Below are 25,011 nucleotides of genomic sequence, written 5' to 3' on the forward strand. Positions count from 1 at the left end.
GTTAGAGGACATTGCAAATGGTATTCTAGAGTCCTAATAAAGTTAGATGCAAGTTATGCAAGTAAGGCAAGACAAAACGATTTTTAACTCAAGAAAAAAATTTAAGAAACTTGTGAATCAGGATTTGCTTGAAAAGAGCTTCAAATCCACTCCTAATCCACTTGCAATCACTCTGGATTGCTGCCAAACACTTATATTCTCCTCGTAAAATCTTCTCCTCCACCCAAGATGCTCAACGCTGGAAAAGAAATATGTTTTGCTGGGCGTCCTTGTTTTACTGGTGATGCCCTAGAGAACTTAATGTTTTCTTGCCGAGAAGTGGCAATTTTATCGCCAAGAAGTTTTGAACTTCTCATTCTAGAAATCTCGCGTGAAAAGCATGTGTTCACACCAGCCTCAATTTCTCGTGACAAAACAAGATAACAGCGCTTTGTCGGCGCTATTTTGAACTATGGTTTGTGGTATTAAGGGGAGCACTCTTCATCATATTGAAATCTTATCTTACTTTACAGAAAATTCTTCTCTTAATGGTGCATAGTGGGAAGGCTCAGAATCACTGCAACATTCATGGCTGCAATTTCGTTGAGGGGCTAAATGGTTCAAGACGGGTGACCTTTATGATAACAAAATGACTTTTACTGTTTTTGCAGTCCAGAACTTGATTAAATAAGTAGTTCAAATAATAGTGAGGAAAAATGAACATTGTCAAGATCCTGCTTTAACTCAAGACTTAATTTATTTCCTGGATAGTATAAAGAAAAGACAATTAAGTTCTGAATAATATCATAGGTAACTAGCAACTGTAACAAACAAATGGTTAGAGCTATAGGTAAACTAGATGCCTGTCTTTTACTTTATGATTTATAGCTAAAGTAAACATTTAGATCTATAAAGCTTAGAAAAATGAACATTGATAAGATCAGGTCCCAGTGTGCTCGCTAAATTTTTTCTGAATGGTGTGAAGAATCCACTATTCTAAGCGTGAAGTTAAATTATGTTCACATGCTTAAGTTTATTTGTCTAGAAAAGCCTAAAAAAGTATCAGAAAATCTGGATGCTCCTCAGATTTTATACAGCTAATGAGATTTAGCTGTAATGATGTTTTGATTTATAAACACTTGTCTATATGAATTTATAATCTGTTTTTATCTTCATCTGCCAGTTAAATAAAGTCACAAAGTTTTTATTATAAAAAATTGCATTACAAGAATTTTATTGGTTGGCCATTTATTTCAGCACTTAGTGGTTATATATTTTTAACATTTATACATCCAACTATCCTTTTTGTTCTCTTCTCCTCTGATACATTTAAACAATCTATTTGTACCCATATAACAAATTATGGTTTTAATAGGATTCACCAATGCATCTTCCAGCAGAGCAATACCTTTGTTTAAGAGCCCTTGGTGCTCCAGGTACTGTGGTTTCTCTTGCAGTGCAAGGTGTCTTCCGTGGATTCAAGGACACTAAGACGCCTTTATATGCTACAGGCAAGTGATCGAAGATTTTCTAGTTAGAATGATAAGATTGCATCAGTATTTTAAGAGTTATGAAATGGTACACCATAAATTTTAATTATTGCACGATATTATTCAGCTATTGACAATATCCACTCCACAAAACAGTCTTCAAATAAACTTAAAATATTAGCTTTGCAATTTAAGGTGTAAACACAATCAACATATACTGCTGGGTCTACTGACATTATAATTTTAACATTAATAATAATAAAAATTTATAGTTCGTAATTGTCACATGATATTAGATTTTCCCATGCATAAGTCTTTTTATTGCATAAAGCTAATTTCATGTTTATATTTCCTGAAAATTTTGATTGTCTTTTAAGCTAAATATTTTGTCCTTAACAGTAATACATTGATTCAGAGTTCTAAGACTAGTCGATGCTTCAACTTTCATCAAGTTTAATAAACTGATTGAAGAACAATCAATGAAGAGTGTAATGAACACCTACTGGCACCAAGTTTGTGAGTGTGGCGCTCCATGAAGGTTTGTTGGTGCTCATAGCATCCTTCATAACGATTCATTTTGATAGAGGGCCACACTACTCTAACAACTCACAACCAAGAATGCAACAATATAGAGACCAAGAAAAAAAAATGCTTCACAAATAATTTTATTATTCTTGAAAAATCCTTACAACACCCACAAGATGATATGACTTCTTCAACATAAGAGAAATCCTAAATAAGAGTCTTCACACCTTCTAGCTTCTACTTCTCAAACTTCTCCTTGAGCTTCCACTCCTCAAGCTACTCCTTGAGCTTGATTAGAAATGCTCATATGCCTTGCTTAAATAGGCACTTACCACCCTATGCATGACTTATCCACAACCTTCTAGAATTCCTCCTACACAATATCCAAAACCTTTTAAAACTTCCATAACCTTCTAGAATTACAACTAAGCACCACCAAGTGGCCCAATTAGAAAATTACATTTCCTTTATGGATCACAACAAATATTAAATGCAAGATTTAAGAAACTTTCCACAAGCTTCTAAGATGCCACCTACACACCTCGATTAATGCAATGACAACTATTTTTTTTTTTTTTTTTTTTCTATTTATGCCACTTATGCACCTCGAAAATAAAAATCCTCTTTTCCTTTCTTTTCTCCTTTTTATTTTTTATTATTTCTCCTCTAATTTTCGTCACTTTTCTCTCTCCTCCAGATTGTTTTTTTTTTTTTTTTTTCCAATAATTTTCCAATGCAAGATGCTCCTGCATCAGACTCCCCCGGTAGATAGAAAAGTGTGTCCCACACTTGGACGCCAAAAAGAAAATCTACAACCATCTTCATCTTCACCAAAGGCTTCCACCTCAATAGAGACAACAAAACCACCATGCAAATCCTACACATCTGCATTACTCTATCAAACACTAGAATCTCAACCATCCAATCAACATGCTCATTCCCAGGAACAAACTGAACATAATGCTTCATTAGCAAACTCCCATTCACATCAACAACTAGTGAATCCACACCAGCAGCAACAAACCCCGCATTAGCAACAACAAACTCCATATCAACACCAACATGTAGATCTCCATCAATACATGCCAAACTCTCAACACCAACAACCTCATTGCTCACAACAAGATGCTCTGCAATACATAACTCACCTCCAACAACTGGATCATTCACCTCCAAGTGCTCCATAATCTCCGTGTCAGATTCAACCAATTGATCATGAAAACCAACCTCGATCCCAACATCAATAACATTAGGAATATCTTCAGCAACAACCTCTAGTTGCTCTGCAAGTTCTGCATCAGGCTCCACAAACTGATCAGCAAAACCATCCTCTTCCACCTTGACCTTCTTAGCTTTAGCATCCAACCGAGCAAACATCTTAGAAAAATTTCTCTCCACTATATCATGAATTTTCACAATCATCTTAGGGTCCAATCCTCTCGGAGCCATCTCCCAAGATCTTCGTAAACCCTCTGCAACAAATCCTTCCCACGCTCCTTATGACAACCAAATTGTTTTCAAGTCAGATCGCAACCTGCCACCTCGCACGAGCAATCAGGAACCACATCACAAGTCTAGGACAATGGATTTGCAATCCACCAGCTCTGATAAACTTCACCCAACCAAGGTCCTGGTACAAACTGCCTCACACTTTGGCGATTTGCTTGTACACTCAAGATCTTCTGCTCTGATACCACTTGATAGAGGGCCACACCACTTTAACAACTCACAACCAAGAATGCAACAATATAGAGACCAAGAAAAAAAAATGCTCCACAAATAATTTTATTATTCTTGAAAAATCCTTACAACACCCACAAGATGATATGACTTCTTCAACATAAGAGAAATCCTAAATAAGAGTCTTCACACCTTCTAGCTTCTACTTCTCAAACTTCTCCTTGAGCTTCCACTCCTCAAGCTACTCCTTGAACTTGATTAGAAATGCTCATATGCCTTGCTTAAATAGGCACTTACCATCCTATGCATGACTTATCCACAACCTTCTAGAATTCCTCCAACACAATATCCACAACCTTCTAAAACTTCCATAACCTTCTAGAATTACAACTAAGCACCACCATGTGGCCCAATTAGAAAATTACATTTCCTTTATGGATCACAACAAATATTAAATGCAAGATTTAAGAAACTTTCCACAAGCTTCTAAGATGCCACCTACACACCTCGATTAATGCAATGACAACTATTTTTTTTTTTTTTTTCTATTTATGCCACCTATGCACCTCGAAAATAAAAATCCTCTTTTCCTTTCTTTTCTCCTTTTTATTTTTTATTATTTCTCCTCTAATTTTCGTCACTTTTCTCTCTCCTCCAGATTTTTTTTTTTTTTTTTTTTCCAATAATTTTCCAATGCAAGATGCTCCTGCATCACATTTACTCCAAGTACTAGATCATGAATGATTGTATAGTACTTTCAAACAGTAAGTTCTTGTTATGGCTCATATTGGATAGAAAAAGGGGATTCTGTAGTATGCAGTTGCACCCTTGATTTTTTTGAAAAAAACTTACCGATAGAGAATATAACATAACAATGGAAGTGGAAGGTTTGCTGATAAGGAATTTCAGAATTGAATCTTTCAGTTTTTAAATCATGTTGCTGTTATAAAAATACTTAATTCTTTTGACTTTGCAAGCAAGTTTTAAAACATGAAGTGCTGATACAAAATAAACCAACAGTTCAAACCTCTGAACTACCATAAAATGAAGCAATATAATTTAACTGTTTGAGACCTGTAGCAGCAAGTTCAGTTTTAGGAGAGCCAGGAGCTCACTATAAATTTTATTCACTGGTAATTGACAAGTCACCCAAGAGTAGTGATAGGGTAAAGAAAACCTCCAGTCAACACCCAATACTTCATATCTGCCGAGATTGGTTATCCAGCACCTTTTGCACACAAAAACCTCATCCTTGGGTCTGAAAACATGCTCAGAAACTTTGCAACAGCAGAATGGGTGCTAATACACTGGTGATCTGGTCCAAAAATTATGATTCCTTGTGTTTTCCTCTCAAATTGACCTCCACTTATTGCTGGTACTTTCATTAATCATTGTGCTCATTTTATAAGAGTTTTCAGACCTCCAGAGTTCCAAACACTTGCAAAAACTCTCGCCCAACCCAAAAATCTGTTTCACTTGTACAACCTAATAGTTAGGCCAATCTTCTCTTGTAAACTAATGCAAGCTTAAAACCAAGGAAAAATCCATGACAAGAGTTTGCTTACAGTTGAAAATCACTCAACAAAAATACCCATTTCAATCGTTTCCTTCCATAAAACACTGCATGTGAATATGTGTGGTTTGACCCAGCAAGAAGGAAGTGTATGGCCAACCTAGAAAAGATGCAATCAGCTTGAAAGAACACACCCAAAACCTCCAAAAGAATCTTTACAAACACAAACTGAAATATCAACATGCATTCAAAGTACCCTAAAGAAACCTTGAATCACAAAAACTTCATCAAAACCAATTTAATTTTTGACTTAAAGAAAACTAGCAAAGATTAAAGAGGGTTTTTGTTAATAACTCCAAGAAGTTTTTTGCCTTGTAGAGTTTATGTTCAAAACATAATAGAATGCATGTAAAACATGACACTTAGCATACACAATGTATTTTAGAGAACGCAGATTTGTTTATTTATTGCTTTCAGAATCGTTGCAATGTATCTCAGAGATAGTACACCATAATATACCATTACCCTAAAGTTAAGTACAATGTATATATAAAGGCGTTAGATGCCAACTGTTGGCAACTACCAGCTAACTATCGACCCCTTGATAACATCCTTTCGGCACAATACTTACAAATGCTAATCACCCAACATCATCATCCCCTCCCTCCACCCCCCCAAAAAAGTGTTGTTTCTAAATGACATACAACAAAATGGGGCATAAGATATATAGACATGAAATCAAGGATCCAAGGGCCCAAAAAGCGTCCCTAATGGTGTAGGAGGTGGTGTCAATGCCATTGACTACTTCCTCAACCAGTGAACCTTTTGAGTTTGTTGCTGCAAATCCCTTTCAGCAAACATCTCCCTCTCATGCGTGACCTTCATCGTAAACACTACCTCCAACACCTCTATCCTTCTTATCCAACTCCTCCAACGCTGCCGCAGGGAGACTCTTCTTTGTTGCCCACTAAGTTCTTATCTAATCCAATTGCTCTATCAAATTTGTCACCTAAGATTTTTACTAGGTCTCTATAGCCCCCACCTTAGCCCACTACTGCACTAGCTCATCCTCTACCGTTCGAAGTTGAGTGACCGACTCCTTCTGAGCCATCCTAGATGCCACTTGTAATGTCCTTGTCATAAAATAAATGTATTTAATTAAACCTTGTTAATGGGCTGATTGATTTAATATATCTCGGAGCCATTTTTATTTTGTTTCCGTAGTTTGTGTCGTCGTCGGCTATCTTTGTATACCCTCAGAAAGTTTCCCGACGGGTATTTAAGCATGGCTTGTAGGTAGTCTTTAGGTATGCTTTTGGATTATTTTCTATGTACTGTGAATTTATGGTGGAGTTCTCTGTTATTCGCCATTTCGGGAGTGAAAGACCTTCCCTATTTGGTTTATCTCGATTTCGGTGGGAATCAACCCTCACCCTATTCCGTCTGTGTATTTCTTGATTTGATTCTAGCAAATATTGATATATTTTGTGGAGCAACTTTGTTGGTATCTCTTGTTTGCATATCTGGATTTCTTATTAAATATTGTTCATCTTCAGAATCATATGCAGCCCATCGACAGTAACTTCTCGACAAGCCACGACTTGCAAGCTGTACCCTGTCACAACAAGGCTACTGTATGGACTGATCCCATACAGCCTCGGCTGAAGCTTCCGTACAGCCTTGACATCTTATGACCTTCCTGGCCTTGTCTACCTTACATCCTCCCACTGTCCTTATGGTTAGACTGCAAAATACCGTATGGCCAATAAGGTACCGTTTGACCTTTCCATCCTGCACATTGACACCGTATGACACACAACGTGAGGCACTGGAAAGACTACCTGAGGCACGGAAGAGAACTACCTGAGGCATTGGAAAGAATACCCGAGGCATGGAGGAGAACTACTTGAGGCACTGGAAAGACTACTCGAAGCAAGGAGGGGTAACTACTTGAGGCATTTGCTACTGGGAGCACATGACAAGGCTACCTAAGTAATTGCCTACGGATCGAGATCACCTACAGGCCGAGTTCTCCTTAGGAACATTACAGTGGTATGAGAGCTTTTGATCTTGCCTGCCTGTGGAAGTGAATGCAAGTTTATACTTGGAGGAGAAGGCAAAATAACCCTATTGATAGAATGGCCGATCATTAGGATCCTACGACAGAACTCATGAATTTTTTAAGAGAGTTGAACAAAAATAAAATGCAAATCAATGAAACCCAAGGGCTTATGCAGGAAACTCTACAAAAATTGGCCGAGGGAAAGACAATAGGAGAACAAAATGGGCATAGCGATGATTCTGTTTCGGGAAGGACAAACTTTCAACCCTCTTGCTCTTGACCCTTGATACCCATCTTCCTTCCAAGGACGGAAGCACCACGCAAGGAAGAAAGCCCACTTTTGAGGAAATACAAGAAAAACTTTTGGAAGATTGGCAGAATGCGAATATGGAAGGTGATATATCTTACAGAGACTATGTTGATCTAAGAATGAGATATTCTGGTGGAGGAAATCACGGTTATTTTAATGATGATCTCAGGAGAAAGATCGGAAAGGTAAACTTATTGCCATTTGATGGATCTGGAGTCATTACCGCACAATCATGGGTCCTAAAGGTAGATACCTATTTCCAACTCAATCCAATGCCTGAAGAGGAAGCAATCAAGTTCGCAAGACTTCATCTAGAAGGAGTGGCGCATGAGTGGTGGCATCATGGATTGGTCACTCTCGATCTCGACCAAGTGACCTCTTATGTCGAGTTCACTGAGAGACTCATTGACCGTTTCGATGGGAAGGATCCTGAGCTAAACTTCAAAGATTAGCTCAGCTAAAGAAAATGGGCATGGTAGACAACTACATCACTGATTCCCAAAGGTTGTCAATACTAGTCACAGACATCTTTGAAAGACATTGAATTGTGTTATTCATGGATGGGCTGAGAGAGCCTTTCAAAGGTTGGATCAAAGGGTTCAACCCGTGCGCACTCAACGAAGCTATTAAGAAGGTGCGCGACATGGCCGCATCTTCCTCCAAAACTCACACAGCTACACCAACACCATCCCCACTAGAAGACAAGGACAAGGAGACAGTTCAAAAGAAACCTTAGATTGATGAAGATTCTTGACAAGAACTTCGGAGGAAAAAGCTCTGTTTCACATGCAAAGAACCATGGGGACCTGGTCATCGTTGCCTTGGGAAGGGAAAGATTCATTACATTGAGGTGATACCTGATGACGACGAAGGACAAATACCTGCAACAACTGATGAAGAAATTACCCAGCAAGAGAGAAGAAATGCCCTGATACAAAAAGGGGGTTCCATTGCTATCCTCACTACATTGACTGGAAGTGGTATCTTTAGGGTTCATGGCACACTTCACAGAAAATGAGTCCTAATCATGATTGATAGTGACGCCACACTCAATTTCATCAATTCATCTATGGTCACTAGTAAAGGCCTGCGCATAGTTGAGCATGGAGGATTTGAGGTTAAGGTTGTAGGAGGAACCTTGTTACCTTGCACTGATTTGATCCCACGCCTACAAATTTCCATGGGAAACTATACCATGGCAGATGATTTCTTTGTCATAGATTTGGTTGATACTAATATCATTTTGGGCATTCAGTGGATGGAAACTCTTCACTAATACACTCAAAGTTTCAAAAGGATGGACTTTTCATTCAAAGCGGATGGCAAGAAGGTGTTGCTAAGAGGAATGTCAAATAAAGGATCGAGGGAAGTCACAATCAAGAAGATGGAGGCAATTTTTAAACAGGATTTGGTCTGAGACGTTGCAAGTAAAAACAAGTTAGTCAACATCTCGCCATATTCCTTGGATAATTGGCGGGCCCATCTATTGGTCGAGTATTCCAAGAACACTTTTGCATGTGAGTTGATGGATGGCTATATACGCGATGAAAGATACAAAGTTATTGATGACATCATTTACTTCTGTGGGAAGATCTACTTAGTGCTTGACTCAGAACTGAAGGAGCTAATTACAGAAGGTTTCTTAGAACCAGATGTGCATTTGCTTTGGGGACAAGCAAATTCTGGAACAGGAGGACTGTAATGTCCCCATTGTAAAATAAATGTATTTAATTAAACCTTGTTAATGGGCTGATTGATTTAATATATCTCGGACACATTTTTATTTTGTTTCCGTAGTTTGTGTCGCCGTCGACTATCTTTGTACACCCTCGGAAAGTTTCCCAACGGGTATTTAAGCATGGCTTGTAGGTAGTCTTTATGTATGCTTTTAGATTATTTTCTATGTACTGCGAATTCTTGTTGGAGTTTTCTGTTATTCTCCATTTCGGAAGTGAAAGACCTTACCTATTTGGCTTGTCTCGGTTTTGGTGGGAATGAACCCTCACCCTATTCTGTCTGTGTATTTCTTGATTTGCTTCTGGCAAATATCGATATATTTTGTGGAGCAACTTTTTTGGTATCTCTTGTTTGCATATCTGGATTTCTTATCAAATATTGTTCATCTTCGGAATCGTATGCAGCCTATCGACAGTAACGTCCTGACAAGCCACGACTTGCAAGCTGTACCTTGTCACAACAAGGCTACTATACAGACTGATCTCGTATGACCTTGGCTGAAGTTGTCGTACGAACTTGACACCGTACGACCTTCTTGGCCTTATCTACCATACGACCTCCCACTATTTGTATGATCAGACCCACAACATACTGTACACCCAATAAGGTATCGTACGACCTTTCCATCTTGCACATTGACATCGTACGACACACAACCTGAGGCACTGGAAAGACTACCCAAGGCATGGAGGAGAACTACCAGCGGCACTAGAAAGACTACCTGAGGCACAGAGGAGAACTACTTGAGGCACTAGAAAGACTACCCGAGGTACGAAGGAGAACTACTTGAGGCACTTGAAAAACTACCCGAGGCATGGAGGAGAACTACCTGAGGCATTGGAAAGACTACCTGAGGCACGGAGGAGAACTACTTGAGGCACTGGAAAGACTACCCAAAGCACGAAGGGAGAACTACCTGAAGCATTTGCTACTGGGAGCACATGACAAGGCTACCTAAGTAATTGCCTATGGATCGAGATCACCTATAGGCCGAGTTCACCTTAGGAACATTACACCACCTGCCTGGCCTCTATTGAATGGTGAGCCCTCTCAAACTTATAATATCCCTTTCTAAGGGCTTTCTCAACCCTCCTGTGCAAGGTTTGGGTTCTGCTCTCTCTTTGGGGTTCTCAAAGCCTCCAGTCCTCTCTCATATTAGAGGTCTCTTTGATAGGCCAACCTCGTGGCTCAAAACATTGTGCAACCTCTTTAGTGCAACTGTCTATAGAAAATGCAAGCAAGCGGTCGAGAGCCTCGCCAACTCCTTGGGTTCATTCTCGTATTGAGTTTTCTACCCTCTGTGCACTAGCCTCCACCTAGCCAAACAATTGCTAGAACTCACCCAAGTCATTGTGTATCTCAAGTACATTGTGTTGAATGCATGCTTGTAATATTCCCCCATCTGAAGTTGTTTCTCACCAAGATTAACCTAAAAAGATGTGTAAATGAAAATTATAAAATTTAATTATACTAATTAATATTTAGATATTTACTTGTTTCTAGATAACCCTTAAGAATTCCCTCAAATCAGGCTTCATAACCCTCTAGGAGGATCCGTTGTGTCCTAGAGAATGATCCTCAATTACTTTGCCTCCTTCCTTGAAACTGTTATTCAAGTTGGGCTTCATAGCCCTTTGGGAGGACCTCCTGTGTTTTTCAGAACGATCCTCGATTTTTAGCCATCTCCTTTGAAGGGCATCCTTTTAAGTCCTACAAGATTTGTCTATTAAAGCATCTACATTTTTTGAAAGGAATCGCATTTATTGATATGAATTAATACCTTTTTATCTTATTCTATTTTGGGATGATTCCAATTTTACTCCATAATTATTAGTTCTCCTTATTTGTTTCTTTTTCAATGGTAATTTATAGATCCGATTTTATTTTTCAGCTATGTCTTTTTGCAATGTTACAAATCTTCATAATCACAATTCTCTCAAAAAGTCAGCATTCTTTATAATTAAATTCCTTCCAAAATTTCACAACACTTAATAACTACAATCTTTTCGAAGAGTCACAACCATTCATTATTGCAACTGTTTTGAAGAATCACATCTTTTCATCATTACAACCATTTGAAAAAGTCACTTCCTTGTTTTCTTATCATTCTTTTCCTCTCCATTAATCCTTCTTTAACTCCTATCTTCTCCTCTTGCTCCTTACTCTTTAAAATAAACTGTCCTCCCTTTTATATCCTAATTTCAAGTAGTCACGTCTCCTAATTACATATCTTTTCACTTTTCATTAGATTTAGTCAATTTATATTATTCTGTATTATATTTTTTTTTTCTTATTTATTATGTGTTGATTATCATTTATTATTAAATCCTATTTAGAATGATAAGATACTTTCTACAATATTCTCTCTTATATTTATTTATTCATTTATTGTAATTACATTATTTTTATTTGATTAGTAATCGCTTTTGACGAGAGTTTTAAACTAGTGGGGCCACGCTTTGGGGGACCCCATCCCTGAAGAGATTCTAAGGCGTTAACATCTCTAAGATCTCGCTCTAGTAAACATTACATTATATTCAACCTTGAGATCCAACCATGTTAGATGCGCATCAACACCAAAGATAACACTGTCATAACAATCACCTTATCAGTCCAACTCACATCTCCTTATACCTCCCAACCTCCTTACCTCTCCACCACAAATCCATTTATAACTCCCAAGGAATGATGAGTGCAATTGAGGCAACATGTGGGTAAGAAGACCCAAATCACCAAGGAAGAATCTTGAGGTGCACCACAACAACAACAGATAGACTGAGGGCCTGGTCAATGGGCAGGGGCCCCCAACCAATCCTCGCTGTGCACAAGCACATGTCAGGGGAGGCACCATTTAGTCTGTCCAGACAACTAGCAACATGTAGGACAAGTCAGTATCAATGGCGAGGGGGCAGAATGAGCCATTTACCAAACACTACCATCAGATAGTGGGGCACGAATAGCCTAACACAGGTGTGAGCAGCGGGGCACAACCATCGGTAGGGGCAAGATTCAAACACATGACCCATATCAACACAGGCTTGCAACTTTACTATTGCACTACGAGGTGAACCTCTATTGTAACTTTATTATTACTAAATATTATTTTATTGATAATAGGTTATATATATTTAATTATTATTTATTATTTTCATATGACTTTATTAGCAATATTTATTTAATAATATTATATTATCTAATTATAATGAAAATTCTATATTAAAATGTGTACATGATAGTCAATCCTTCCTCAAATTTCCTGTCCTCAAGGAATTAGATAATTTCTTCTATTGATTTGAAAGATGTCCATCTTTTAGTTTAAATTATTAGGTTTTTGTCATGGATATGATTGAGCCTCTTCTAATTGTTAAGATTTTGCTTCATCGGATTGAAGCATTCATATCATGAATAATGATGAACGCATATTTAAGTGTGATGTTGTCACGCACACACACACACACACACATATATCGTTGTATGTTACAAATGCCCTTAACTAATCTGTTTCGGCAGAGTTAATGAATTGATATTTCACATTGGTTGTAATTAAGAGGAATCGCGATTATGAATGGGTGTGACTCCCCATGGCAAGTGCCACGAGGGGAGTCACAACCATTCATGATCGTGACCCCCTAGCAGTATACTTATATCTCCGATGACTATGGAGAATACAATCAATAACCAAGGCAATTCTATATCCTTCAGTAGTCATCGATCTGTCCCTTCTTCAGTTTGAATAATCTACACTTTCAGTCTGTCCTTCATCGGTTCTCTATTTGTAAAGAAATCAGATAATTGTCTGATCCACATTATCATCTAGGAAAGGAAAGGTGTTAAGAGAATCACAAAAGACATTACTAAGTGTTCTTTATGACTTGCCATGGGGAGTCACAACCATTCATGATCATGACCCCCTAGCAGTATACTTATATCTCTGATGACTATGGAGAATACAATCAATAACCAAGGCAATTGTATATCCTTCAGCAGTCATCGATCTGTCCCTTTTTCAGTTTGAATAATCTGCACTTTCAGTCTGTCCTTCATCGGTTCTCTATTAGTAAAGAAATCAGATAATTATCTGATCCACATTATCAGCTAGGAAAGGAAAGGTGTTAAGAGAATCACAAAAGACATTGTTAACTGTTCTTTAGACGTACAGATTTATTCTCTAGAAAAGATCCACAAATAACATGGTATCAGAGCTTAACTAGAGAAAAATCAGAATTCAGATTTGTTCTTTGCCTTATAGAAATCAAACTCTATCCAAATCAAAATGGTGTACGGAATCACAGTAGAAGATCGATTGGAAGGGGCTGCAAACTTCTCATGGAAAATTTGAATTACAGCCTTACTTGAATAACTCGAATTAGAGTCTTTTATAGAAAAAGACAGTAGGATGCTTGAAGAAGAATCAGAAAAAATAACTTGGAAAAAACGAAACAATAAAGCTAAGAAGATCATAATTGATGCTGTAAGGGATCAGATACTTCCATCCATAGCAAGATTGAAAACAACATATGAAGTGTTTAAAACTATAAAAGATACATTTGAAATAAATGATGCAAGCAGAATACTGACATTAAAACATCAACTCCTGAATATAAAAATAAACTAAGGAGAGTCAATGACATTATTTTTTAAGAATCTTTGAGATAAGAGACCAACTTGCCACTATCGGAAACAATGCAGATGACGAGGAACTTACTCTAATTTCTCTAAAAGGCCTATATCATGGGAACCTTTTCCAAAGTTTGATCAACTCAAGAATGAGTGTATTCAAGAAGAATCTCGGTTAATCTCTAGGGGAATCTGCACAAATCAAGAAGGGGAGATTCAAGCCTTACATACCAACAACATAGGGAAGAAGAGGAAATTTAAATCTAAGAGAGGAAATAATTCTCAATACCACAGAGAAGGATCAATCCAAAGTTCAATGCTAGCAATGTGATAAATTTGGGCACATCCAAAGAGATTGTCCTGAAAGAAAGAAAATTCAAGCTACCATATCGGAATCTCATGAAGTGGAAAATCCTCTTCTCTATGTAGCCTTATCAAGTCAATTAAATGGAAGTAATAATATTTGGATAATAGATAGTGGAGCTTCAAGACACATAACTAGATTCGAAAACTGTCGTAGGTAAATATTGGGTAGCTGACGGGTCCCTTCGGAAAGGTTCTTGTTATGTAGCCGACGGACCTTTTCGGGAAGGTTCTTGTTATGTAGCCGATGGGCTCTTCGGTAATTGTCATGTAGCCGACAGACCCCTTCAGGAAGGTTCTTTGGAAAGTATTTATACCCCCTTCAGGAAGCATTGTATTCATCATATCAGAACCTAATGTAATTGTTGTTCATTTTTCACACATGTTCAAATAAAGGAATACATGCTTATTACTTTCAAGTGATTTTCAGAAAATACATCAAAGAAAAGTATTTTATTCATTTTGAAATAATGTTCAATATTTGCATGATGGACTAAATCATGACAGAAATTAAATGCTGAAAGTAAATTTCTCCCACACATCTGACTGTGAGAGTAGTCTCTACATGCTGACGTACATCTATATCCTACTGAAATCAATAACTGAATAGAAGAGTAAAAGGAGAAAGGTTCATGGGCACCAGTCATTGCCTGTAATGACTGGCGATGTGGCATCCAACTGCGTCCATCCTCTCGCTGCTCCAGACATCGCCCGTTCCGTACTTCCAATTCCTGTATTCACAAGGAAGAGAATGGGTTAGATCCAATGGATGTAAGCAATGCTGATGACTCACTTAATCTTGCGTTTACCATCCTACATGCTATTCATCTCAGTAAGATACAGGCATATATCAGTGACAGAGAGATTGATAACAGAAAAATAAAGTATTAAAGGGACAATTCATCTTTGTTTTGAAACCTTTTACTTTAAGAGCTGCTGAAAACAGAACAGATCGATAATAAGAGAGATTGATATGCAGATCAATAGCAAAAAAAAAATAAAAGTATAAAGGGACAAACTAGTTTTAGTTTTTGAAACCTTTTACTTTAAGCAAGCAGTAAAGCATATGAAATCAAATAATGAATTGAACAAAAAACAAAAGAGATGCATACAAAGAACAGGCAAAGTCTAGCATGGAGGAGTTACAGCTATGGTATGACGTGTTGATGATGTATCACTCATACAGCAAGAAGAGAGTGAAGAAACCATAAATTGTGCCCAGCTATTGCAGATCAAAATAAATATGGCACCCTCTTTTCATAATTCATACAGCAAGGTAAATATCTACAGCAATTTTTTGCTGACAAAAAAAAAAAAAAATTCATATACAACAAAGAGGCAAAAATAGCAAATCTGCAGTGGATATGGCATTTTTTTTTTTACAAAGAAAGAACCATTAATAAAGGAAAAATCTGGTGATCATTCCTCGGGAAATCTGTTACAGGGGCAAAAACGCATTCAGATGCCTTCACTACCACTTCCTCAGCAGTTGGTTCCGAGATAAATACATCTGCAAAAGTACCATTGTTTGGACAAAACAATTGTTATGAGGCTATGTGTCCTTTAAATCACCTACCAAGGGAAAAAAAAAAGTTGTCTAGAGATTACTTGGATCAAAGAATTGACCCACTTAATGATGTTACTGGTTCCAGTGGAATAAATCTAAGGGAAGAGGAGGAGAACCTATTTTTTTGGATCTAAAAATAAAAACTGTGTGGCAGAGGCAATGAGAAATGCTGTACAAGAAGAGGAGAGGAATTTATTTTTATTTTTTATTTTTTTTTACAGAAAAGGGACCTCTGCGTGCAAAAATAGCTGGAAATTTGGAAAAGTATGGTATCGAATATATTAGCCTTGACAGTGAGCACTGCTTGTCACAGTGTGTTGAGGAACATTCACGAGTTGTGGTAGCCCAGTTGATCAAATTGTCTAAACAGCGGTTTGATCTTGAGATGGCCAGCCATAATGTTGATTCAAACATCAGATGTATAACACCAGATTCTATCATTGAATAAAAGTAAAGTTTGATTTGAAGAAGAAACATGCGGAAGATCTCATAAGAAACGACAGATCAAGGGGGATTTTTCTTTAATATTTTTCTAGTTCTAAAACCCACATAGTCAGCAAGCTCACGAATGTAGCACAAAAAGAACAAAATGACATATATTTTTAGAAAAAACAATGGCTAAAACAACCAGTCAGCCTTATGTCGAATCATGATGTAACAAGGAAAGTGGAGAATATATTGTCACTTACAGCAGAGAAAAAACAAGAACCACGCTTTTTCTGTAGAAGAAGACACTATTTTCAGCTTGCTCTCAAAGTCTGTAATCAATTGTTACAACATGGAGAACAAAGGCGAATCCAAGGATAGATATCCAGCAAACGATGAGAAAAGCCATGTTTTGGCATCCAGGCAAGAGGAATAAACAGTCGACAGCCAAAAGCTCTCCATTTTTTTTTACCATGAGTCTCAGATGTGACGAAATGACCATTTCCAGCGGCGAAAAAGCGAGATCAGAGGTGCTTCACGGCGGATAAGGGTTTCTTTTAACCCTAACATTTTTGCTGCTCATTCCCATGAGTTCCAAATAGCAAGATAAAACTCGCAAACTTTGCTTTTAACCGTTCCTCAATTGCATTGTATAAAATTTCGGGTCCATGGAGTGAAATATGGAGTCGTCTTCTTTTATGCAATTTGTTAAAATAAGTGGTATAGATTTATAATATAAACTCGTCTATATATTATTATTAAAATTGCATTACATTTAATGTAATTATTGTATTATTATTTAAGTTGATAATTTATAAATCAACTAATAAATAATGATAAATTTTGAATGCAATTTAATAATAATGTCACTTTAGTCTTGCATTTTTATTTTCATTTTTTAACTGCATAATATCAATTTGTAATTATTATTAAATAATTGATATTCTTGAAATCAATTATTTAATAATAACTTTCATGCAGTTAAAAATAATTAAAAGTCAAAAGTCAAGATGAGTTTAAGAAGAGGTTGGTATTGTCAAAATGCCAAATTTTAAGGGGCAGCTACAGTTGATATTTTTAGAGGCCTAAGTTCAGCCTGAAGACCTTAGAGTGCATTATGGGGTGATCATTGATAGGTTGGAGGACTTTTTTACACTTTTCTTATGCATGGTTGGTAGAACTTCAGTTCGGGATATTTTGAGCATGTTTTGGGACCTTTCAGAGGTGCTTAATAATGAGTTAACTCATTATTTTGAGGCAGTTGTATTCTTTATATATACTCTTATTTTTGAGGAAGGGGTTCAGATTTTAAGGGAGGACGCTTATGTGATTTTATCCTTAAGTGTATTTTTTCTATATGATTCTGATCCATTATGCAGATGTACTGTTTTGAGGGCCTTTGATGGAAATAAAGTTTTCATTGGAACTAGTTTTGGAGTTGACAGATTTAGCTGTGTCCATTAAGGTGATTGATGTTATTCAAATTGTGTTTTAAAATTAGGCCTTTCTGAATGATGTCTTATCTTGTACCTTCTTTATCTAAAAATAGCTGTTCATAGGTTTTGGGTTGTGTTTTCAAGTTCATAAACCTTCTCTTGAATTATTAATATGAATTAGCGGATCTTCAAATAAGGTTTCTTGTGATTATCTTGTCAAAAAATTTCATTGTGTCTCGGGTATAGTAGTAATCTGTGTTATCAATATTGGTGTATTGCCTTATTTCTTTAAGTTTTCTGTGTTCTAGGTTTTCTTTTTACCCTTTTCCATTTGAAAATTTCAATTCTACATTAGCATAAGTAAGGTATAAGGTATATCATACAGGAACCGGCCTAGAACCCGGAGGTTCAGCCAAGTTTTAAGTTACCCACAACTTTTGGCTGATCCCATGTTTCTCCAAAATTGCTGCGAGTTTTAGGACTTAAGGCAAATTTTCAGGGTGCAGATTTTGGAGATAACAGTAATATCTTGGCGTATGCGAATATAATCGAAGGAGTTCTGCTATTCTTATCTGTTGTTCGTGTTTCCATTATTTGTATGCATTGATTTATTTTACCCATACGATAAACATTTGACGCCGTTGCTTGATGGACCTGGTACGATGAGAGGCAAATGAAGATTAAATGCCGAATCAGTTGAACAAGAATAAGAATAAGTTGAAGGAAAAGGACGAAATACGCGCCACGCAAGAAAATTTAATTTTGGCACAATAGGCTGAACGCAGACGGAGATTTTAGCAAGTTACCAACGGACACAAAAGCACTGAACAATTGTTGGAAGAGACTCAACAGCGGCTCAATTTGGTGAAAGTAAGGGAGGAGTTTCTGAACCTGTGTACGCCAAGGGAAGAGAATCTAGAAGGAAGGGGGTTGACTCGCACGGCTCGGAGTGCCGAGGGAGCACGAGCGTGGAGTGAACTCTTCGTTTGAGATATACTTCCGGAACAGGCAACTTTAGTTGACGAAAACCCTTCTTCACAAAACAGCGTGGGTGTCGAAAACAGTGCGGGTGTGCAGAATAACGCAGGTGTGCGGAATAGCGCAAGTGTGCAAAACAACGCAGGTGTGCAGAACAACGCAAGTGTGATACAAAATAGCGCAGGTATTCAGAACAGCGCAAGACTGCAAAACAACGCAGGTACACAACAAAACCCACAACATCTAGTAATGATGGCAGGACCAAAAGAGAAATTGCCAAACATCGATGGCGATGGTACCACCGATCCCATTCAACATTGCAAAACATGTGAAACAATTTGGAGAGCAAATGGGATAACTGATGAAGACGACTGGATGAGACAATTTTCGGCCACCCTACAGGGCGTGGCAATTGACTGGTTTACTAGTACAGATCCGCAGAAGCTGGACAGTTGGAATAACATTAAAAAGGAGTTTCTGGCCGAATTTCAACTGTTGCGTGACGATAATGAAATTGTAGCAGAGATCTTCAATACTAAGCAAGGGAAGAATGAAATTGTCTGTGTCTACACCAGGAAATTAAAAGATTTGATAAACAAAATGGAAAATAAGTTGGCGGATCGACTTCAGAAAAGGTGGTTCGTGGAAGGTCTACGCCCAAACTTGTGGAAGAAAATGAAAATTGTGTCGTCATCGTCATACACGGAAGCTTATAATAGAGCATTGAACCTCAAAAGTGAGCAGAAGACAAAGAAGAAGAAGAAGACTAGCTCATCTGATTCGGATGATGATGAGCCTTCCGGAGAAGATAGCAGCGACGATGAAGGTAGTAGCAAGAAGGTTCGCGCCCTACAGAAGGACATGATCCGCATTATGAAGGAGTTTAAAAATATGCAGAAGGAGACAAAGAGCAGTGAGCTGTGGTGCACAGAGTGTAAAACCAACAGTCATACTAAAGGATCCTGTCCAAAGAACCAATTCTGCGACATTTGTCAGATCATGGGCTATTCGACAAAGAAATGTCCCTTTAACATGAAAACCAGAGGATCTCCGCAGGTGCTTCTTACACAAGCAGCTTCCACGTCAGGAGGGAATGAAAATGCAAATATTGATGGTGCCACTTCGGGTGGGTACAGGAATAATAGCAGAGGGCAAAACAACAACAATAGTTGCAACAACAATAATGGCGGAAGGAGTTGAATTCAGTATGATGCGAATGGTCGGCCAATAGTTCAATACCGCGCATGCAATCTGTGGGGTCAATTTGCCTGAGAGTGCACAACGGCGAACACACCGAAGTTGCTATGCCGATGGTGTGGACCTGGCGATCATGACGATGCTAAGTGCCCAAAGTCTGGAGTAAACTTGATTACCGTTAGGACGAACGAGGAAGAAGTTTTGGCAATCACTCGGAAGCAGGCGAAGCTATACCCCGATCCGACGAAGGAAAAGAAGAGACTGGAGGAAGCACGGGAAGAGATCTAGAGAGCAACGCAGATAGAAACGACACACCTGAAGGACACGCCTGGTACCTCCGTATGGAACTGCGCAAAACAAAACATCGTATGGCAAATATTGTAAGCCGAGATACCCGTCAGGATAAATGATCTGTTGCTCACTATGCCTAAGCTCCGATCGACACTCACAAACATCGTTCCTGCAACTAAACTACCAGGAGAACATGGAAGGGAGTAGGAAAATGGAGGAAGTACAACGGACAAAAAGGAGAAGGAAAGTGGCGCAAGTGCAGAAGATCTGATGTTGTTAGCTCTTTCATCCGGATGCTATCCGACGGTTGTTGAAATGGGTATTCTCGGGATTGTGCTCACAAACACGATCGTGGATGGAGGATTCGGTGTCAATGTGCTACTAGAGGATATTTGGAAAAAGTTGGGACAGCCGACATTGTGGCCACCTACCTTCAAGTTGTTAACAGCCGATCAACATGGAATCAAGCCATTGGGAGTACTGTCATGTCCCCATTTTGGAGGCAATTTGATTTAATTAATTTAATTAATTAAGTTGTCCAAAATAATGAATATTTTATGAGGATGACTAATTAATTATTTTAATTAAATAAATAAGTGATATTAAGTTAATTATTTATAAAGTTATCAAATAAATAAATATTAAAAGGTAACTTTATATTTAATTAATTTAATAAAATGACTTGAATTATAAAATATTTTTTATAAAGACACTAATAGATAAAATAAAATAATGTTCTAGAAGTTTCTGGAGAAAGTGGAGAAAAAGAATAAACAATCACCTCGGGCTTCATTCTAATCATCCAGATTTGTTGTTGTTTATGTTGATGTTTGTTGATGTGCATTGTGGAGCTTAGGGTTTCTACAATAGTCACAACTGGCCATTGAGAACGAAAACTCTCAATTGGTACGCAATTTTGAGGGTGTGAAATATCACTTGAATTATTGCAGCCGAGAGGAAGATATTTCAGTCTTCTATTTGTGCTACATTGAGAAAAAATATTTGAGGCCATTGAGAACGAAAACTCTCAATTGGTACGCGATTTTGAGGGTGTGAAATATCATTTGAATTATTGCAGCTGGGAGGAAGATACTTCAGTCTTCTATTTGTGCTACATTGAGAAAAAATATTTGAGTACAAAAAGCAGTTCGAAAAAAAGTAAACCGAAAAAGAAGTCTGAAAAAAGTAGGCCGAAAAAGCAGAACTGAAAAAGCAGGCCGAAAAAGAAAGTCCGGAAAAGCAATAAAAAAAAAAAAAGCAATCCGAAAAAGCAAATTCAATAAAGCAAAGAAAATTATTACAGCCATCTACAATCAAGGGCGGCAGCCAGAGAGGCACGACTTGGGCACTTGAGGAGGTTATTTTCTGTTCAGTGGTATTGCAATACATCTATTCTCTAGGGCGACTTCATATGCCAGGTTTGATGTGTATTTTCATAGTTGCCTTTCACTATAGATTGCTGTTGTAATTGTCATTTCGTATCAGACCTATCATTCATTAATAGATATATCATTCATTTTTACATTCCTCACAATGGTATCAGCAATCCATGGCTTTAGTTGTATTTAATCATGCATGTGATTAGCATACTGTTGTAGGGGAGCATTGAAGTTAGATATTTAGTATTGCATTAGTTTTCATTGGCAGCTGTAGGTGCATATTACTTTACCAGCAATCATCATATTTTGATATCTTTGTAAATGCCAAGAGTTTTGGCTAACTTAGTATTGAATATTGTATTAGATATTCATTCTCAATTAAGGAGATACAATTGCTGGTCACTAATAGTTGTCTTTGAGCGTTAATATATCATTTTTTATCAGCTAGTTAGCTTGCATACCAACTGTTTGTTAAAATACCAGTTGGCTGTAGGTGATCATTTTCATGATTAGAACTCATATATGCATTCACTATTGCCAAAATTAGTTGCATATTTATGTTAGGTCATTGTTTAGACAATTTGGAGTCTTTTGTAAGCATTCTCTTTGAGGCAAATTCAAACAAGAATCTGCAGCAATCTGAAAAGTTATATCAGTTAGAGGACCCTTGCTTGCAAAGTGTTTGACGAAATGTCAAACAACTGAAGTATAAAGATTTTTGGTGTTGGAAGAAGTTATAACCTATTGGGGGTTATTACAAGTACTCATAGCGCAACCAGTGACGATTGGAACACAATCGTTCCTGTTGGACTTTGTCGCGATCCCACTGAAGCAGGGAGGATATGATGCCATTCTGGGCCGGGGGTGGCTGATACAAGCCAAGGCGAAGCATGATTGGAAGAGAAATACTTTATCACTTGAAAGCAAAAGGCGGAAGTACGTCATCGATCTACACACTCAAATGGTCAGGGAAGAAGCTCTATCGTCAGATTTCGAAGAAGAAGAGGATGAAAGGAGGCAGAATATGGAACCAGATCAGGAGAGAGTCCTGCGGTTGGAAGGAGGATTGATAGACGACGATTTGGATTCAGTGAACGGTCTTTACCACTGGTAAATAGAGGACTATGAAGTCTTTCCGAGTTGTAATATGTTAAGAGTTGATGAAGGTAAGAAAGAAGGAAATGAATGTCTGAAGGAACACACAGAAGCCGAAGAAGGAAATGAATGTCCAAAGGAACATGGAGAAGCCGAAGGAGGAAATGAATGTTTGAAGCAACACAGAGAAGCCGAAGAAGGAAACACGAGTATGACTGAAGCTGAAGGAAAGAACATAGAGTATGAATTCAAAAGGAGGAAAGATTCCACTGTACGATTGCGCAGGAAGAAAGTATTACGTCAAACCACAGATATAGCAGAAAGGTGCCAGTAGCAAGGAAGACACATCATACGGTCCACACAGGAAACAAAGCAGAAGGGTTTAATAAATGTTGCAGCAGTACAGAGTGGACATGTTATTGACAGCCAAAAGGGGTAGCTGACGGAGTCCATGGTACCGAGCTTCGGAAACAAACCGGGCGATATGGAAAAGTGGATGGAGAGATCGTGTATCTTAAATAAACTTGATGAGCAACAGTTGCAAGAGTGGGCTACGAAGGTGCCACAGAACAGGCGTAGAGCATGGCATGATAAGCACTTGAAACGGAACAGGTTTCAGACGGGGAAATGGGTGTTAAAGTATGATGGTCAAAATGAGATCAAGCCAGGCAAGTTCAAAGTTAAGTGGGTCGGACTATATCAAATTCGGGAAGTGGGTGATAACGGAGCATTAAAACAATGGATGCTAGACGAAAAGGAAGTGTTCGATGTAGTGAATAGGTTAAAGTTGAATGTCTGCCATGAAAGAAGTAATGCACCTCCGTGGACGAACAACTGAAAGAAGAAGACTGTAAGTGCTGTATAAATGTAAATATTGTACATAGTTGTTCAAAAAGTGGAAGAAAAAAAAAAGAAAAAAAGAAAAGAAAAGAGAATGATGAAAGTCCACCGTACGGTTTTCTAAAGGCTGATGCACCGTACGGCTTTCAGCTTGTATGGTCTTTTAAAGTTATTTTTGAGAGATTGTACAGCTTTTACCATACGGCTTTATAAGCCTGTGTGCCGTATGGATTTTTCATTATGTCATGGCCAGCGTACGGGTTTCTAAATCATTGGACGGGATTTAAAGCTGCTCACCGTACGGATTTTAAAATGAGGATAGATTCTAAATAAAAGCCACCGTACGAATTTTCTGAAGAGTGGTTGTATGATTTTTAGGCATTGTACGAGTTTTTGAAGGAGTCACCGTACAGAGTTTGGAGCTCTCGTGTTACTGCAGCCATACAGATTCCCAAGCAAGGAAGTGAAGATTCAATTTGTCAGAATAGATTGCCGTACGATTTGAACAAGACTAGGTGTAGTACGGATTTGAGGATTCAACCCCATTCTATCATGTACAGACTTTAAAGGCGGCAAGCTTGAGGGATGGGATACTTGATACGTCGAGCCTCTCTTGTAGCCTGGTAGCTGTACAGAATGAATGGGTTTGCAGGAAAGAGGAAGTAGAAGAGCTTATAAAAAAAAAAAAAAGTCGACAAATCAAGAATGCTCGGAATGAGTATCAGATGATGCCATAGGGAAGGGGAAGCACCAGCGGTTGCCAAAAAGAGTGTGGGATTAGGAGAAATTGCAGAAATAGTGTGTTTCGGAGTGCCCCAGGACCTCGCGGGGGCGTTGCCCTTCGACCCCGTCGGAGGACCCCCAGTCGTTGCGGATATTAGTCGTGGGAAGTGTGACCAGTTGATGAAACCTAGAGCTGCTGCAGTCATAGTGTGCCAGAGGTGGAAAGATCTACGGAACAAGCATTTCGAGAGGGGTGTTGGCCATGAAGCTGTCTTGGTGGATGCAGAGAGAGCTTGGGAGGAGTTGATCATCCAGTTGAAGGCAGTTCAGCGGCACTTGGCTCAGTGGACCCAAAGTTGGAAGCAGAGAAAGCGGCACTGGTGGCTATCAAGGTCAGCTTGACTTAGGAGAGTGGCTATAGATGCCATGTGAGCTGGAGACCAGTTTGGTTTAGGCACGGAACAAATGTGAAAGTGATGTGACAGAAGCAAATTTATCTTGTTGAAGTTAGTCAGTTAATGTATTTTGTTTTATAATTGTCGTCCGGAGATGACTTTTTCTTTTGGAGGGGATGATGTCGTAGGTAAATATTGGGTAGCCGACGGGTCCCTTCGGGAAGGTTCTTGTTATGTAGCCGACAGACCCTTTTGGGAAGGTTCTTGTTATGTAGCCGATAGGCCCTTCGGTAATTGTCATGTAGCCGACGGACCCCTTCGGGAAGGTTCTTCAGAAAGTATTTATACCCCCTTCGGGAAGCATTGTATTCATCATATCATAACCTAATGTAATATCTTGGCGTATGT

At 38.3% G+C, this 25,011-nt stretch overlaps 1 protein-coding gene across 1 annotated transcript in view; it reads left to right on the forward strand.

Annotated features, from left to right (window-relative positions):
• LOC149549238 (protein DETOXIFICATION 44, chloroplastic-like) overlaps nucleotides 1-25,011 on the forward strand; it is a 245,707-nt gene that overhangs the window by 78,004 nt on the left and 142,692 nt on the right. Inside the window, exon 5 of the mRNA XM_089792653.1 lies at nucleotides 1,355-1,490. Coding sequence (XP_089648779.1) covers nucleotides 1,355-1,490 — 136 coding nt within the window. The remainder of the gene's footprint in view (nucleotides 1-1,354; nucleotides 1,491-25,011) is intronic.

The sequence above is a fragment of the Cupressus sempervirens genome, chromosome 7 (genome assembly GCF_028749045.1).
Source record: "Cupressus sempervirens isolate cs-2001-9-10 chromosome 7, ASM2874904v1, whole genome shotgun sequence".
In the NCBI taxonomy this organism is placed as follows: domain Eukaryota; kingdom Viridiplantae; phylum Streptophyta; class Pinopsida; order Cupressales; family Cupressaceae; genus Cupressus; species Cupressus sempervirens.